Source organism: Formica exsecta, unplaced genomic scaffold (assembly GCF_003651465.1).
Source record: "Formica exsecta isolate Colony F162 unplaced genomic scaffold, ASM365146v1 scaffold308, whole genome shotgun sequence".
Classification (NCBI taxonomy): domain Eukaryota; kingdom Metazoa; phylum Arthropoda; class Insecta; order Hymenoptera; family Formicidae; genus Formica; species Formica exsecta.
The window spans coordinates 601,881-620,005 of NW_021850337.1; the positions used below are offsets into that span (position 1 = coordinate 601,881).

The window sequence follows — 18,125 nt, forward strand, 5'->3', positions numbered from 1 at the left end:
TTAATTACCGCCTTCACCAGATTTAGCTCCCGGCCTGCCCGCCGCCGCACCGCACCGCACTCGCCGTTCTCCGACCGACGATTCGCGTTTCACGGCTGCGGGATAACAATTCGCCCGAAACTCGCGCATCGCCAACCGCCAACCAGGATGATTCCACTCAGTAACGTCTATATTAGGAGGTGTCCCAGTTCCGCCGAAAATTCATACGTTAATTGAAATTGCAATAAACAAGACATATTTTTAATTTTAATCTTTTTACGTAAAACAAATTAATTTTTTCACGCAATTTGAAAGCAGATGTAGAAATTATGATTTATGTATGATTTCTCGCGAGAAAAATATAGAGTAAATTTTTTTTATTACAGATATTAGGTACCCAGTTTCAAAAAAAATCGGAAAGTAATCTAGTTCACTTTAAAAAGAAAAACTTCAAACTTTGTATTCTGTTGAATACTTACATTAATAAACACCTGAAATTTTTTATTTTTAAAAAATGAAGTTGATCGACCATAATTTTAAGTGCATAAGAATCTCGAAATCGATTTTCCATTATGTTACTGCGCCACGTGACAAACTAAAAAGCGCAACCAAAGCGTCTGTAGTCGTGATTGCTATTTCGTGTGAACACCCATGGCGCGTACGAGGTCGTATAACGAGCCGTAACAACCTGGCAGGACCGGCCCGTTAAATTTAATGTTTATCGACGATAGCGACCGTAAAATTTAATTAATCTAAAACTGATTATGAGCAGCACAGGATGGAGGCAGAACGCTGATTCCATCTGCGGCGATCGGCCCATAAGCCCTCGCGGATGGCCGACCATAACCCTTCGAGTCCATTTTACTTCATTTCGTGGACCTGACATGGCACAGCCAGGGTTAACGCTTTGATCGGTTCACCATCATCGGGAAGCCCATGCTGGCTAATCGATCTTTGTCGTCGAACGACCCGCGACGACCCTCGCGTATAGATTCGCATTTACATTTTGAAATGACTTAAGATTTGCATCCACGAAAATTATGTCACGCACTACGTCTCTTAATCTAAAAAAAAAAATGTGAATTGACTCGCGCGGAGCGCGACGATAGATCAAGTCAAATCACCATCGTCTCGCCTCTTACTAATTCCGGGGAGCTACCAACCATAATGTCCCCAACGTGCTCCCCGGGGTGACATGAAAGCGTTCCCTTTAACGACGACGAATCGAGCCACAAGATAGGCGATAATCTTGCCGCGATTACGCTAAGGAGACCGAATAATTACGTGCGGGCAATTCGATTTTAGATCTCGTCCCCTTGGCCGCGATAAATATACTTGGTGTTTCGCATCTCGTCATCGACTGATAAAGCGAACCGGAGGCCAGCAATGCGTGTGCCATTCTAATCAATCTACGCAATTATTATTGAAATATAATGATATTATTTCATATTTCATGATTAAAAAAACTGTCTTATATAAAAGTTGTGACGTTTTAAACTACAAGACATAATTTCGATAACATGTAGTGGATTTATTTAAAAAATGGCCCTTTTATAACAATTTTTTCAAAGTTAAAAATTCCTAGCAGTTACTTTATCATAGATTCGATCATTTTCTCGACAATGCGAACGGAGTGTTTCTCGCGACTAACTCTTTTACACCGAGACGCAAAAAGCTTGGCGAAAGCGCCGGCACGTAACGGACGTTAAAATTAACGACACAGTAACAAAGTACTAGCGTAAGGCTCGAGCCACGTGCTGGTGCCGTACGCGCAGTTTCACCAGAACTAGATTTGAAGCCCGACGTAAAGAACGGATGTAACTGCCGAGTCGCTTCGCGGCAATCAAAATCAAATGTTTCGAACTAGCTGGAGCCGCGAATGCGAGCGGCAAATCCACGAGTGGCAAGGACTCGAGTGAATAGACGCGTCCGAATCGCGATGCTTCGAATCTGACGGGCTCGTAAGCCGTTTGCTCTTATCGCCCATCGTCCGTTAAGAGCCCTTAGGTACACCAGAGGGATACGCATGCCTCGCACAGAGCAGAGAAAACGAGGTATTCTAGGATCGTTAATGGCACGAACTCTGCAAGAAACGCGCCTCCGTGCGAATTAGCTATAATTCGAAAGCGGAAGAACAACGTCTCCAAAAATTATATTTTCCGTAACTGCAAGCTTCGAGTAATAAACTTACTCTCGCGACAGGTTTGAGAAATCGTTTTTCAAATACTTATTCACATTTTTACGGCCGTTACAGATAATTTCGCATAATAACGGGAATAAAGATAGTTGGAATATTAACTCGCAAATATACAAGTCGCGTATTCTTCACAAAAAAAAAAAATAAATAAATTGCAATTGAGGAAATGCGCTGATATACATTTGCGATAAAACGGTAACGAAGAGATGAAGAGAAAAAAAGCGAAAAAGGTGGCGGTTGGAGAGAAATGCGGAAAAAATCTCGAAGCAAGTGACAGTGAAAAAGTTCGAGCGACTATTTGGATCGTAATACGCGGTAATGCCGGTACTTAGCGGAGTATAAATAAGCGTTAAATCCGTGCTTAGGAGCCTTAATCTCTATTTTTTTCTCGAGATGCCTGCTGGAATATATTATCACCCGAGGGACCTTATCGCGGACGGCGATAATGGCGCTAACGCGCGCATATATATGTACTTGAGTACATAGCGGCGGGATTTCTTAAAGGAGTAGGCAAGAAGCGGAGTCCTCTTGTGGGAAATCTCCCTTTTCCGGCGTATCCATTCTATTGAGAGCCTAATACGAGAGCTTTCGTAAACAGTATTAATGCCTCGCCAGAGCATCCAGTATCATTCTTATTCTCCAATAGAGACCCATATTTTCTTTTAAAGAGATAGTCATAATTTTGAAAAATTAGAAGCTATAACACAGACAAAATCACGGGGGTGTTAATTTAGCAGAAATATAATACACATTCTCTATTTCAGAATTGTATATAGAATTTACAAAAATAAAATTTTTTCAAAAAATTAAAAAAATCGCATTATTAAAGAATGAGAATATCTTATATTTGCACTTAAGACTTCGTTATCGCCGTCGACGAGACGCGTTGTATACGCATAGATTTAAGTTTGGTACGTGGCGCGAGTGGTGATTGGTTGGTTGGAAGGAACAACGTCGGTTGCTAACGACCGTCGCCAGACCGGGGTTGTTAACTGCTGCTGGGTTCGGTTGTCCCCGGGTGAATGTGGTGGCTCCTTCACGTGGGAGCTCGGTACCACGGAAGGAGTGGGTGAAGAGGGTGGAAAAGAGCCACCGCGTCGGAGATGCCGGGGTAGGGAATGGCTAAGCTATTCGGAACAATGTCTTGTTAGGCGGTTTGCTTTGAGGTAATCGCCAGGAAGATCCCGGCAGTCGTTAGACTTTCCCTCGCGGACCTGTTTGTTTCGCGGATAATTGCCCACCGATACTCGACTCTAGTCCCTCGTAAAATCCATGAACGGTCTTCTCGTTCCCCTCTCGCGTCTTAGTGGGACGGGAAGAACAACGACGGATAGACGGGCGGATAAGCGGAGTTGAGGGAGACAACGAAAGACGCGAATTACCGTTCACTTATAGACAATAAAATCCGCGGCTAAAAGTTAGAACGATTTTCGAGCCGTAACGTAATCATCTAGTGAAATAGAAAAATCTAATTTCCGAAACGCATTTGAAGAAACAGTTTATCAGTGTTTAGATATTAATATTATATTCGACGTCTGTTAAGTAATGTTGACGAGTTTTCAATGTAAAAGGTAAGGCAAGAAAACCTGAATGGTCTCAATTTTACTTTCATCACTTTCGTTACAAAGAATCTCATTCGAGAGTAGGAAACTTCTAAGTGGTTAAGGCCTAAAAACGTGTATTAATGCGTTACGATATCGAATGCATAATGTTAGAGAGGGAACTCGACGGTCTCGAAAACTTTTGTGGAGAGACCCATTACGAGGCGGCATAAATATTCGACTACGAGACTTCGACGCTTAAGTGGCGAAGCAGTTAGCACCGTCGAGACTATTAATACGCATCGGTAGATCGTTAGTCCGTATTCCCGAAGGTAATATTCTTAGTTTGTCTCGCTGGTCCATATCCTCGCGCGTGAGATCCTCCGCGGCATCTACCACAGTTATCCTCGCTTCCGTAAAGCTCCTACTCTGCGAATTGTACACGGTAATACGATAAACGAGACTTTGGAGCTTTGGAATAAGGAAGTTTAACGTCTTTAACATCCTGCTTACGCATGATTTTCCGGCTGACATGGATAATTCTATTCATGTAAACGAACGATTATAAAACCTTCACTCTCCATTAATTCTATCATTCTGTTCATTTTCTCCGCACCCGTTTATTATAAATAAATTCACAGAAATGTTTGCATATGTTAATATATTTTTAGTTTAATACATTTTTGTCTTTTTACATGTTAAAATAACTATTTAATTGGTAAAATCATGGAATTTAAAAATAACAGGATCGCATTATAAAATGAAAATGAGCCGAATGGAATCTAATGGAACAGTAGACTTAATTCTATTTTAATAATTATTTTATGTTTATTATAATATGTTTATTTATATGTCAAGAGAAATTAATGTGATGAATTTCCTATAAGGCTAATTTATAAAATCGCTAATTCAGATTTATCGCGCGAAATACCTATTTCCAAATATTTTACGATAGATCCGAGAGGGAACCCGTGTAAAATGACTAATACAGTATGATGAAAATGTTGGCCAATTACAATATACATTTATAGGCTTACGATCGAAGCTCGCATAATTATAATTTTCTACGAGCGCGCGGAAATCCGGCAAACGGAATATTACAAGCAACGAGCTTGTAGTTCGAACTTCATCACTGATTTATGTAACCGCGGTTATATAACGATGCCATTATATCGGACATAGAAACGCATCGTTGCTGCATTGATTATCAGGAAATAGTATGCAACGATTTAATATGTACATCGTTCAATCAGCCTCTCTCGCGCGCGGCAATTATTTCCACATTATTCTACATCGTATACCCGTTGTGTTCTAAGTCTGCATATATGCCGACATATATATACCGAGCGGACCGATGGATTAACTATAACTATGTCGGCCATGATCGACCTAAACATATATAATAAACATGTTTATTAACCCTTTGATGTATTATCAATTTCCATCTTATATTACAGTACGCGCAATACAATTTAGAATAATTACCGTATATATGTGATCATATTATTCCAATTCTCAATGAAACAATATCTGTAAAACTGCAGATCAATATTTGCAAAATAACACGTTTTTGGCACAAACGATGGTTTTAGGCGGGCGATTTTAGACTCTCTCTTACGTTATTTTCTCCACCCTTCGAAAAAGTTGAAAACAAGCATTAAATCGCAAAGTTATCTGACTCGCGCGTCGATCGATCTTCGCGATGTGCACCCGAAATAAAATCTCGCTCGCGTCACGGGCGCCGATGTGGACGAAATGAGGGCGCGAAAAAAGAGAGATTTCCGTAAATAATTTGGCGGCGCAGGCGCCGGACGTCGCGAAGGACAGCCGATAGTCCGAAAGGGCGAAAGAGGATCCAGATCGGAGATCGTGCCTCTGTAATATAAGGGAGCGCAAGGGAGAAGGACGACGACCGACGGCCATTAATAAAGCGCGAATTCCAACGGTCATGCGCCAATCAGCGGCCGTGACAGTAGCTACGACATAACAAGTATTTCCCATCAGCGCATTCCGCATGCAAGGATTACTATCCCGGATCGCAAAACGAGCTCTTTTCCGTTGATTAGCGGCGATGTATGCGCGGTTCGTCCTTTCGATCTCGCCATCGGATTACTTGGACCGATTGGCAATAGTCTATTGAATTCGGGACCGAGACGATTATTTTATTTAAGATATTGTAAAATATTGTATTTTGTATACATATACTTGCATGATGCAAACTCATCGCGCGGTTTTTAACTATATTTTCTACAGTCAAATTAGAGGTGAAATTTTTCCTTATCAAAATTTATCATATTTCCCTAATTTTTTATATTATATACTTTTTTCTAATTAAGTTTTAAATTTTATTAACGTGAATTTAGAATAAAATGAAGAATTTAATTTCGTCACTTATTTCTTCTTTTGAAAAATTTTATATGCTAGACGAGTTCTTAATTTTTAATCGTTGATTACTCGAAACAGGTTTCTATTAATCTCGTTAAAAAATCGATTCTAAATAAATAGTCCAAATAATTTATAGTAAAAATAATAATAAATAATGAAATATTAAACTTTGCGTCTATTCCAATATCTTTATTTGCTAATAAGATGATAAAGTAGTATACCATTTCTTTTTTTTTTTTTTTTTTTTCGAGACCTTTTTTTTTTTTTTTCTATATAGACGCGATAATTGATGTTTCTCTTCGAGACATAAACCGGTATACATGGCGTATTATCATTACGCATTGAATAATAATGCGTGCGAGCAAAGATGTGCACAAAGAAAGGACCACATATTAAACTTTGACTTGCATGAATATCTTCTCTGTCGAACAAAAGCGATTATTGTCATCATGTTTCGAGACCATTTATCTATCTATATAAATAGATGTAACAGTTTGCGACGCAATTAGAATACTGCAGATTATTGAAACACGTGAAATGCATTCGTGCTATCGACTCGTTAGAAAAAGATCATAGTTTCGAAACGGGAATGGCGATCAAATAACCCCCGCAGAATCTCTTTTCCGAAATTCCCCTCATAAACTTCACTATGTTCTCCTCTCTATGCTATCTTCGTATCGTTATTCACCGCTACCCTTCCCTCTCGGCACCCTCTCAGTTTCTCCCCGCGTGCGACGCACGCGTGTGCACACACGTGACAATACCACGACACACCCTAAATATCGAGAAAGTAGATTTCCCGTGTCTTGATATGATTAATGCTCCACTCTCGAGAGATAAAAAGTGAGCGAAGGAAAAGGCGAGGGACGGGAGGAAAACGGCGGAGCGACAGGAGGAGGGCGGCCAAGAAAGTAGGGTAGAAAGAGCAAACAACGGGAAAACAGAAGAGGAGATCGCGATGGAAGATTGGCCGCGAAATGAGAAATAATTTATATCAAAAATGAAATTATCAGTTTTAAGATAAACCGATTCTTTTTTTAATAAGTAAATATAGTATATTACGCGCGTGTGCAATCTTTCTTAGAAATTCTTTAATCGTGCAGAATCTAATTCCTCGCGTATCTATAACGTCCTTTAAATCCATCTCCGAGGATGAGGAATGAGGCGAGAATGTGAAAAAAATATCAGAGAAAAACAAGGGAAGGAAAAGTAAGGCGCGAAAGAAGGGAGAGAGAAGAAACATCTTGGTGGTGGTTGCGAGGGCGCGAAGAGAGAAGGACGCGACGAAGGAAGAACTGCAAGAGTGGTGGTGGAAGGGAAATCGTTTGCAGGGCTGCTGGTGGTCGGCCATCCGTACACTGCAAATCCCCGTCAACCGCATTCAATTACGATGTTATCGCGAATACAGATGACGGTTATTTCCTTCGGTACACCCTATACATAACGCGCGGCCCTACCAAGCCGTCGCTCGAATCAAGGGCCGTAAGGTACTGTGTGTATATACGGCGCACTAACGACTAAACCGTGTGATTGTTTCAGAATGTTTCACAGGACATGCGCCCGCGACTTGTAAATATGAAGTTTGATTTTCACCGATGATATTAAGTGATTTCCGCACTTTCTGTCACGTGGATGTTTATCTCAATTAAAATCATTAATAATCTGACATCTTTATTTAAAAAAAATTGATGTCTAGACAAAAAGGGTCGAAATATTTTATTTTATGAAAAGCTTGTTTTTATTCGTAAAAAAACTTTATCTTAATTTAAAATTTACTTACTTTGAAGTCTTGATGTGTAATCTTCGGAACTTTCTTTCTCTCTCTCTCTCTCTCTCTTTGGTTATAATCTACACGCTTTCAACAATAAAATTCTAATAAACTTTTATGATATACTAGCAAATTATAATTATAAATATATATCTTTTTCTATTTTGCATTTTCTGGTTTTCTGATCTCAATTTTTGAGACGTTTCTCAGTTTCATAATTATTGCGTTATTTCGGTAATATAATTTCAAATTGCACTTTTGATTCGATAAATTTGACTCAAAAGTTAATCCAATCCGATATTACTACTACTTAATGTTTTCAAACAATAAAAAGTAAAGTACGACTACTGGTTATGACCAGAATCTTGTTCGACCGAGACGGATGTACGGTTCATAACCGATGTACTCTCGCGTCCACATCCTGTTTCAATCGTGCTTTTAAGAAAAATGTCTATAAACTTGCGCGCGATACATTCGAAATGTCCCTCTTCATTATATCTGCATCGTGCTCGAAACGACGGGCGTTCCTAGTATGATATAATGTCGATACGAGAGGAACGTCAGTGGAGATGCCTTGAACAGGCAAAAAATGGACCAAGTAGATTAATTGGAGCCTCCCATCCTCTCTTTCTCTCTTTCTCCCTCGTTATCTCTGAAACATGTGTGTGCTAGAAAGAAACAGGCACCGAAAAGAGGAATGAGATCAGAGAGAAAGAAGAGGGGAGTAGAGGGACAAAGGCGGCGGAACGGCAGGATGGCCCGGGGGCGAGCTTTTTGCCGAACACATAATGCATAGCGAAGGATGACACCCTTATCTCATGATCTTTAATTCCGTGAGCCGCCGCGAGGGGGTTACCACCGCGTTGTCATTTGTCGGTTGCACTGCGACGGAATCGGGGGTGGATGAGGAGGAAGGAGGGGGCGGGAAAGAAACGGCGGGGAGAGGACGGACCCGCCGGTCGGGCGGATAAAACCGCCACCGCTGTTAACATCGCCGTCGGATACGAGGGGGGTTGGAAATTGCCTTGGCTGATTTCATTTCGGGCCAGATTATTTTAAGGGGTTCCATTCTCCCTTTCGTTCCTTGGCCCTCCCCCGCTCAAGCCACTGCCGTCCCCGCCTGACGTGATTAATGCGACTCTGGACGCGGCGGACGCTGACGGTGGTGGTAGTGGTGGTGATGGTGGTGGTGGTGGTGGCGGTGGTGGTGGTAGTGGGTATGGCGGTTGGAGGGTCGAGATGACGAGTCGCGGCTACTCGCGCGACGTCGAATTAATTCGCCCGAGCACGCACCGGAAGCGAGCTGAAATTGTTAACCCCTTCCGGTCCGAACGCATTAAAGGTGGAGGATATTATTTTTGATAATATCTTCGCCGGTGAAATACGGATTAAAGTAGCATGGAGGTACGGATTAAAACAACTTCTGGGGGCTGTTCTTATATAAGAATTGATTAAACTGGGGCTTAACGCCCTATCTTCGGACCACATCGCATAATTTATTACGGTGTAAAGTTTATTAACCCAGAAGTGTGATTTTCAACTGGAAAGAATCAATAACGTTACGTGCTTCGATGTAATTACACTGTGTTTCTCTCTTTAATCGCGCAACCAGCGAAATTTATCAAATAAACTCTGAGCGAACAGTTAATCGTAATGCATTTTATTAGATTGAGCGATAGTTTTTTCATTCGGGATATGACGAAAGTAATGGCGATCAATTTATGGCGAGCCGCTCGGCGCACAGCTAAAAATGAAACAATCCATCGAGCGAAACGACCTACGTAACGCAATCGCGGTGGCATAAGTTTCCAGTTATGGGTCTCGCGAGCGCGCCGTAACGGAGCCGCGCGGCGATTTCGGAGGCGCGTATCCGCGAGTTTTAAGGAGTTCCACGTCCCATTATAAAGTCTTCACCGCGCATAATAGCATTCGGCTCCGCAGGCTGGCGGGCATTAGGGAAATCGCGTTTCCACCCTTCTCGTATTAGCTCGACGCCATGCGAGCCGTCATCCTCCCCCGCCCTCGTCCCTCTACCTCCTGTTCTTTTCATCCCCGTAGCACGCGTTGAATGTCACCCTCGATCGGATCGGCGAACTTTCGACTTACCTCGATTTCGGCTTCTTAGCATAGTAGAAAGATGGACCGGGGATGAATGTTCGGATGAGGGAGAGGAGCGAAGGAATTGAAACACGGAGAATGATGTCAAGGTGAAGAGAGGAGAGACGTCCCGAACGTAGAACGTCGCGTAGGATCTGCCGTGGGATATTCGTATTCTTAAAGTCGCGCGACGCGGATCCTCTTGGCTGGAAATGAAAAACACTCTTGGAATACACCAGGTTGTATTTATAAGAATGTTATATTTTCTCGGTAGTAATGGGAGTCCCTCCCCTTCCGTAAAGAGAGAGGGAGGGTCGTTAATATATTAATAGAATCCTAGGTAAGAGTGATATTATATACAGATGAATAAAAAATGGGATCCTACGTGGGAGATAATGTTCATTTCGCTCGCACTGCTCGCCTCTATCGTTTGACCTTTCTCCCTTCGCCATGTCGCGGGATCTTTGTACTAACGCGGTACGACATAGTCGTCGGGCGCTCGATCCGTTGCTCTGCGCGATAAGTTTTACAAGTGTCCAATATAAACTAATTTCCCGTTACGCGCACTTTCTCTCAACTTTCGCATACGTCGCATCAACGGACAGTGATTACCGATAGATTTCGTTTGAATTCAGAATCAGCGCCGACCATTTTAATTAGGTAATTAATAATCCTGTCTCTAAAATGAAATAATGATTCGCAACATATAGATGATTGAGCCATAGTAATATCTATAAGATAAAAAAGAAGTTATTGTGTGTGCGTGTGTGTGTGTGTGTGTGTGTGTGTGTAACGCCTGACGAGAAAAGTGATAGTGTCATAGTTATTTTCGCCAACGCGCGATATTGATGCAACCAGCCGGAAACGAGAGAAAGCCCGGATATACGCGGGAATGAGACGGATCGGTATTTCCGGCGTCGCGGGAAATTGCTCACAGTTAATAGCATTACGAGTTCGCGGTTAATAATGTCGCGGCAACCAATGTGGCAAGAGCGTTTCCCTCGATCTCCTTCCTGCTCCCATACGATTACGAATGTATGCCGTTTGGCGTTCGGTATAGATAAACGCCGTCTGTATTTTTGGCATTAAAGCGTTAAAGCTAAGTGAGACTAAGCCCCTCGCTCTCTGATCCGGCGTGAATTCGCGACTCTCGGCCCAATCTCGCGAAACGTCATCAATTATTTTGGATCTGTTTTATTATCGGTAATAAATCTTTAAAATGGAATGGTGGAAATTATAAAAAGAATTATTATTTTAATTGTACGATTAATAAAATATTTAAAAATAATTGTCTCCGCTTTTTCGTGAGCCGAGGTCTCTGAAAGTTCGTTACACTTCCGCGAGAACTTGCCGGACAAAGCTTACGGAAAATAATTCGCCGTGACGCGCGTCGGGCTGTCTAAAACTGAATCTTTCTGCGGCGCTCGTTCTCCGAGGGGTTCTTAACCTAATGTTTTTAATTAATCTTTGGTATCAGCTGTCGCGAACTGATCTGACTTGCGACGTAACAGAAATTTCACGAGACTAGAAAGCCTCACGAAAAATAATTTAATCGGATCAATGCTACGCGACGATGAAAATTTAATATAAATTTCGATACGATATATTTAATGTTTGCGTTACTCGATCTTTTTCTCCAATTTCCCGAAATATAAAGAGATTATTATCTTACTTCTTTTTTCCCTTTCGTGGGTGCCGCACTTTCGATCGTAAAACGGGAGATCGCAGGATTATGGCACGTGTTACAGAACCCCTCGCGTCCTCTTCGCTAAAAGTTCTCTCCTTTGAATCGGCGCTCTACGTCCTTATGGATGGACGACGGCGATATCACGAGCGGGATAAGAATCATCTCGGTGGACCTGCGTATACGGTAATTGTTTCGTCTTTTCTCACACACTCGCGGAGTCGGATACGACACAGATATATTTACAGGCGACTCCGTCGTTCACGCACACGTAAACTTTTCGTACTCGCGCAGAATCACACATTCTCTCCCATCTCTTCTCGCTAGAAATATATCTTACACGAATCATCTAATTTATTTTTACGTGTGTCGGGTGTCGTATCGTATTTTACAAGACGCGTATATGCATCAACAGACGACACAAAAGTCCAAGGGATGCCTGAAAGATATCTAGAGAATTTTACGACGTCATTTGAACGCTTGCGTTGTCCGTGTATTCGTGTATTCAGTGTATACAAGTATGTATCTGTGTATGTGCTTCTCTCAGTAAATACAGTATATCGAGCTCCAGCTCGTACCTCGCGCGCGCGTATTCTACTGTATTAATATATCTTCCGTTAAATTTGTTCATTTTTCACGATCACAGTGATTCCAATCTCCAATCCCGTCACTTTGTCCACGAAACCTCGGATTTCCACTTCGAGTTCGATCTTTCGCGCGACCCTCCCGCGACTTTTCCTCTCCTCTTGGTTCCCCCGTCTACACCCAGTTCTATTACATCTCATTCTTTCAGTCCCTCCAAACCATTTTCATCCTAACATTCTCAACGACGCAACGTATGCTTCCTCCGCATCTCTCGCTGTCTGGAATCCTCGATTATATTCCACGAGCGAGGAGAAACTACTCTCGCGTCGGCTTTAATAACCGCTGAGACACCTGAGCTTCTTCAGAGGCGGCGAAGCCTCGTTTCAGCTGGTCGGCGCCTGCATAGACATCGGGGGTGGCTTTACCGGTCCGAGGGCGGGTCCAGACAGACCGTTGTTGTTCATGTCACCCGGCGCCCTCGGTCCGCCGACCCCTATAGCCGTCCCGTTCACCGTTGGCGTGCCGCCTGACATTTGACCCTGAAGTCATAAAAGGTCCGCAAGGCGTGAAACGTCGCTTTCGCGTCGCGAGACATCTTCGCGAGTCTTAATTTGTCAACATCAAGAAAATGAATTAGAAATTATAAGGAAGCAATTTATCGCAATTATATCATGATTATTAAAACTATTATATTTATTAAGATTATTGCAATTAAACAATTGAATGGAAAATAAGATATTTAGATATAATAATTTATCGATTTTTTTTTTTACTTAAGTTTGTATGCGGACTTGTTTTTTGAGCTCGCTTTATCGATCAGACTCGTTCACACAGTTTGTTAACTTACGTTGGGCACATGATTGTGCTGAGCTACCGACTGTCCCAGACCTTGATGAGCCTGGAGCGGATTGTGTCCCGGATGCATGTTCTGACCCGGGGGCGTCGGTGTAGGAGGGAGTTGCCTTTTGATGTATGCTAATGAGGCGGGTGACTGTATCGCCATATTAGCGAACGCTAGCCTCTCCTCGTAATCGTACTCGCAGAGAATCTTGTTCTCGCACAAGTAAAACCGATCGCCCACGCAAAACCTGCAAGCAAAAAAGAGAAACACGCTATGTTGTCGGCCATCGAAATCCGCGCCGATTCACATTTCACAAGTTATCAAGCTTTATCTTCAGGTGTATCAATGATTATAAAACAAACAATTAAAGATAATTATACGAAAAGTTAGAAACTTTTCCCTTGGAATTAACAAAAAGATTGCATATGTCAATTATTCATCGCTCCTGAAAGATTCAAAGGGAGATTCGGAAAGAACATGATTAATAAACAAGGCATGATCTATCTTGTTTGATCTCGTCGTTTCAAATCCGATCGATCCTAATGCCGGATGAAAGAAAAGAAAGAGGAGGCACGGCAAAGAGAGGATGGGACGGGGGGGGGGGCGGCAAGAAGAGGGAAGGGATCGAAAAAGGAGTTTCGCTGGATAACGAGCATATCGTAACGCATCGAACAAATAATTATTATCGGAGCCTCTGTCCGCGAGAACGGCCACGTATCCGCTTTGATCCCGGCTAGGAAATACGAGAGCGAAATACGAGAGCATGGCGGCTGCGGCGGCGGCGCCGCCGCCGCTTTGGGTCTGGCTCGGGTAGATACTCTCATAATCGCACGGCAAATAGAATTATCGCGTTGCTGCGCGTGGCCGTTGCTGGCAGCAAGCGCGCGGCTTATACCGGGGTTTCGCTCGTTTCCCCCATTATACGCGTCGTCTGCTAAATGACGCCACACTCCAATCGGGATACCTATCCTCTCGCTTTCCTCTCCTCTTCTCACACCCTTCTCTCTCTTCCATATATATATATATATATATATCTGTGTGATAGTCCTATTGAATTTTAAATCTAGATTTACCTAATTTATAAATCGCTTTGCATACAGTTAAACGATAAGTAAATACATCACACTATTTGATAAGATATATCGAAAAAAGTTATTTGTTTCATTAAATTGTAATAGACGGTTTTAATTAGTCGAGATTCTCGTTTCCAACAAAGAATAATCACATAAACAGACGCGTTTCACATATCAAATCGCGATATGTCAGAACGAAATAAAAAGCGACGAAGAAGATTTTATAGCGGTGGCAAATTAAACGAATTAATTAAAATAATACTCGTCGTTATCGTTAATTGATATTCTTACGATCTTTTACCATATAAGCGCTATTAAATCGACGAAAGCGTATTTATATTTCACCATTAGTCATTTCCCATTAATCCTCAGGGCGATTCGCGGAACGAAGCGCGGTGGGAGAAAACGAGGGGAGGGGGAGGTGTGAAAAAAAAAAATTAATATCCGGCGGGCAGACTCCAATGTTCGACGGCTTAAACGAAAATAATCCTTGTAACGCTTTGGAATATCTTTTTCGGCCGTCTGGCTAGGGGCAGATATACCGTCGTAATTGCGCGGGCAATAGAATTATCGCGTTGCACGAGCGCAGTCATTCCGGGCCTTCCATTATGCGTGCACGAATAATGCCGCGCAAAGCCCGATCCTTTCCCGCGAAAACGGCGCAAATGTCTGCCGTGAAATGATATCGGCGCGCACGCGGTGTCTCCGTAATTTTCCCCTCCGGGCATTTTTATACGGACGAGCTGTACGTCGCGGCCGGCTTGAAAACCAGCGCGACATCAAGCAACGTCATAACGCCGGTCGGATATTCTATTCGGGTCGAGCGTACTGGATCTAATTGAACGGATCAACCTTGGTTACATATCGACATTATTAAAACAAGTAACGCTGACATGACATTAATTACGATGTCTCTCACAGATGCCTCGTTATATCCCCCCTCCCTCTCTTTGCGAGATTAATTAATAATTATAGACATTTATTTAATTATAACAAAGCAGAAAATGTATTGCAAATTATATAAAAATTATTAGAGAATCGTAGAAATTTACTTGTAATAGTGAAGTAGATAAATTATATAATTAATATATAATAGCAAAATAAAAATGATCGATGTCGCAGAAATAGCAAGGCTTCCATTTTTCGTCGAGCGTCGGAAATATTTTTATCCACCATGTCACGATCGAAATATTAAAATCGCGCCGGGCAAAGGCTCTTTTCACAAAGTTTTAATTCCCATCGTATTAAAGCTCATCGTGTAACGCTCACGCGAGCCAACTCATAAACGCTTAAAATTTGATTTATCTCTTGTGCTGCGCTCATCGCAATGAGAACAAATTCGCCTCCGCCTACAAACGCTTTATTATACAGCGCGAGCGCATCCTGCACGCCCACACCTACGTAATTGGCGCAATTCCGTAAGTGTTTCCATTCAATTTTCTTTTTATTACGTGCCTGCCAGAGCCGCCCCTCCGCCCTCTCTTTCTCCGCGCTGCGTCGTACGCATACCAGCACGCGTCGCTGGGATACATCACGTTGTTTACGGCCCTTCTGACACGTTTCATGGCACCCGGGAGTCCGCGATGCGCTGCAATTTCTTCGTCGTTTAAATGCAAGAGAAGTATCACCGATCGGCAGATAGACGTGTACTTGTCAGCAAAACGGAAAACCTGTGTCAATCTTTCAAATCTGTAAAGTTTCGTCAATCAAAATTCCTGTAGGATACTAGATTTTCATTTTACGTAAATATTGAGCGACATTTCTGTCATAATCTCGCTGTTGACCGCAGTCGCCACGATTGCGATGGTCTTAAATCGATTCCGCACTTAACTGATTGTGAGAAACATCAACTGACTGAGATTGGTGAACTATTTGCGTGGAAGATAGTTGGAGGGAGAGAGGAGGGAGCGGATAAAAGTCGCGCAACAGGATGACTCTTGGGTCTGCATGGAAAATTTCAATCTGGATAGCGCTCAGAAAACTCGGTTGAATCTTTAACGAGGGTAGCCCCGGCTGCAGGACAATGTGCGACAGGGAGAAATCGAGCGACGCGGAGGAAAGAGAGGGGATACGGTGCCGACACGAGGAAACGGAAGCGAAAGCGAGGACAACGTCCGGCGCGATGCGACGAGACGAGGTGCAAAGACGGAAAGGAGCCACTGCATTCAATAAATGATACCGTCGTGGTGGCAATGCGTGACCCCGTTAGAGAGGCACTTTACGGGCCGCTTCACCGACGCGGCCGTATCCTTCAAAGAGTAATACCGTCTCTCTACGCGAGCTTCGGCGCATCAAAGTTTCAGCGACCCCCGCCATCGTTGCGCGTTTCGGTGCCCGGGACACGGTACGCCAGTTTCTCAGATAAATTCTTTATTCGACGCACCTCCCCCCTTCCCCACGGCGTGAATCTGCGAAAATTGCGGGCCAAGAGTACTATTTGAAGATACATTGGGCGAGCGATCGTGATGTTTTCGAAACGAACAAGCGTGCCATGATATTATCGCACATATTTAAAAAAAAGCACGCATTTGATGTGTGATATTATATATTATGCAATTAAGATAATGCTAATAATAATATTTTGTATTATAATATTTCGAAGCAATCTCATCTATGAATAATAAATTTCACGTCGCTTGTAATTTCGCCGAGAGCTTCGATTCTACGGGATATCAAATCCAAGTCGCAGGGGCGAAAGTTTAATCGAGTAGTCATTATGTTTAACCGGATTCGACGGAAGCAAAGAAATCGTGGGGAGAGTAGATACGCGCTTGCGCTAGGGTGCATACACGGAGTGGTATATATTCGTGTATATATTTGTGTGCATCGAGGGCGAGAGAAAGAGAAAAAGGGAGAAAGGCAGACGAACGAGCGAGAGAGAAAGAGAAAGAGCTAATTGCATCGGTAAATCATCCTCTAACCGGGAGGGTAGAGGGAACCTAGTCGCCGCCACTGGCACAACCCTTTATTCTGTGTTATTACAGTCTAAAGTTACCCCGTGTAATTGTTGCTGTTTAATTGCAAACTCTAAGTCGCCTCGTTACAGGACGCGCAGCGCTGCGAGTAATTGCCCTCTTCAAATTTACCTACCTGCTTTTTAGCGGCACGATCGCAGGCGGCAGGGTGGAGGGGGAGGAATATTCGCGCACCGAATATTCCGCATCAAGCATATTTTATCGCGAGCGCGCGCTTTAATTGCGCCCGTGCATCATCCACGACACGCAACGCAATTGTTACAACAAATATAACGACTGAACCGAGTGCAACCGTCTCAATTTGCTTCTTCGCGATTCGTTTCCATCCTCGCGACGACTCTCACTCGCGTCTTCAAACGCGATTTTTTCCAAAAAGACCGACGACATTAACCCTCCTGTTCGGATTCGATTTTGATTCTGACGCGCGACACGTCCACTCATCCTCCGCGTCACCCATCCTCCCCCGCTTTCACCGCGAGTCGCGCGAGCGAGGCGCATTGTCGAAGATAGACAATACCGGACGATAAAAACGTAAAATTGATGCTCTTTTGTTCACATTGTTTGAGATGTTGTGCAACGTTTGCCGCACGCCTGGACGAGCCATTGCTATTGGCTTGAAACTACATCCTTCTTCGGTTCCCTATCATATCCATTCCCCCGTCCTCTTGCTACCCTCCGCCGATAGAGCGACTACCACCGACTCTATCTCCTGAACGTTGTTACCCCCGAAACGAGTCACTTCGCTCGTAAGCCAGCATTGTATCGCTACAACGGTTTTGTGCTCTCGTTTGTACGTTTTCCGCTATTGAATCGAGACAGGAGCCGATGCCACTCTGTCGTTGTCACATATTGTTTACTACACGTCGTCCCGCGGCCCGAGGATAATTAAAACGATCGAAGAAAAGAATAACGGATAATAACGCGTGGCTTTGGTAGACAGAGATCTTATTTACTACATCAATTTCATATCTTATATAACATATATAACAATTCGCGATAA

General features: G+C 43.0%; 1 protein-coding gene and 1 long non-coding RNA gene across 4 annotated transcripts in view; one reads left to right on the forward strand and one right to left on the reverse strand.

Moving 5' to 3' along the window:
* Positions 1-18,125, forward strand: part of LOC115237750 — a 215,551-nt gene that overhangs the window by 109,626 nt on the left and 87,800 nt on the right. The gene's annotated exons all lie outside the window — the stretch shown is intronic.
* Positions 11,652-18,125, reverse strand: part of LOC115237743 (LIM domain only protein 3-like) — a 78,375-nt gene continuing 71,901 nt past the window's right edge. For both annotated transcript variants that reach the window (XM_029810981.1, XM_029810982.1), the window contains exons 4-5: positions 13,084-13,324; positions 11,652-12,775 (exon numbers count right to left, since the gene is read on the reverse strand). In XM_029810981.1, coding sequence (XP_029666841.1) covers positions 12,620-12,775; positions 13,084-13,324 — 397 coding nt within the window. In that variant the 3' untranslated portion in view covers positions 11,652-12,619. The remainder of the gene's footprint in view (positions 12,776-13,083; positions 13,325-18,125) is intronic.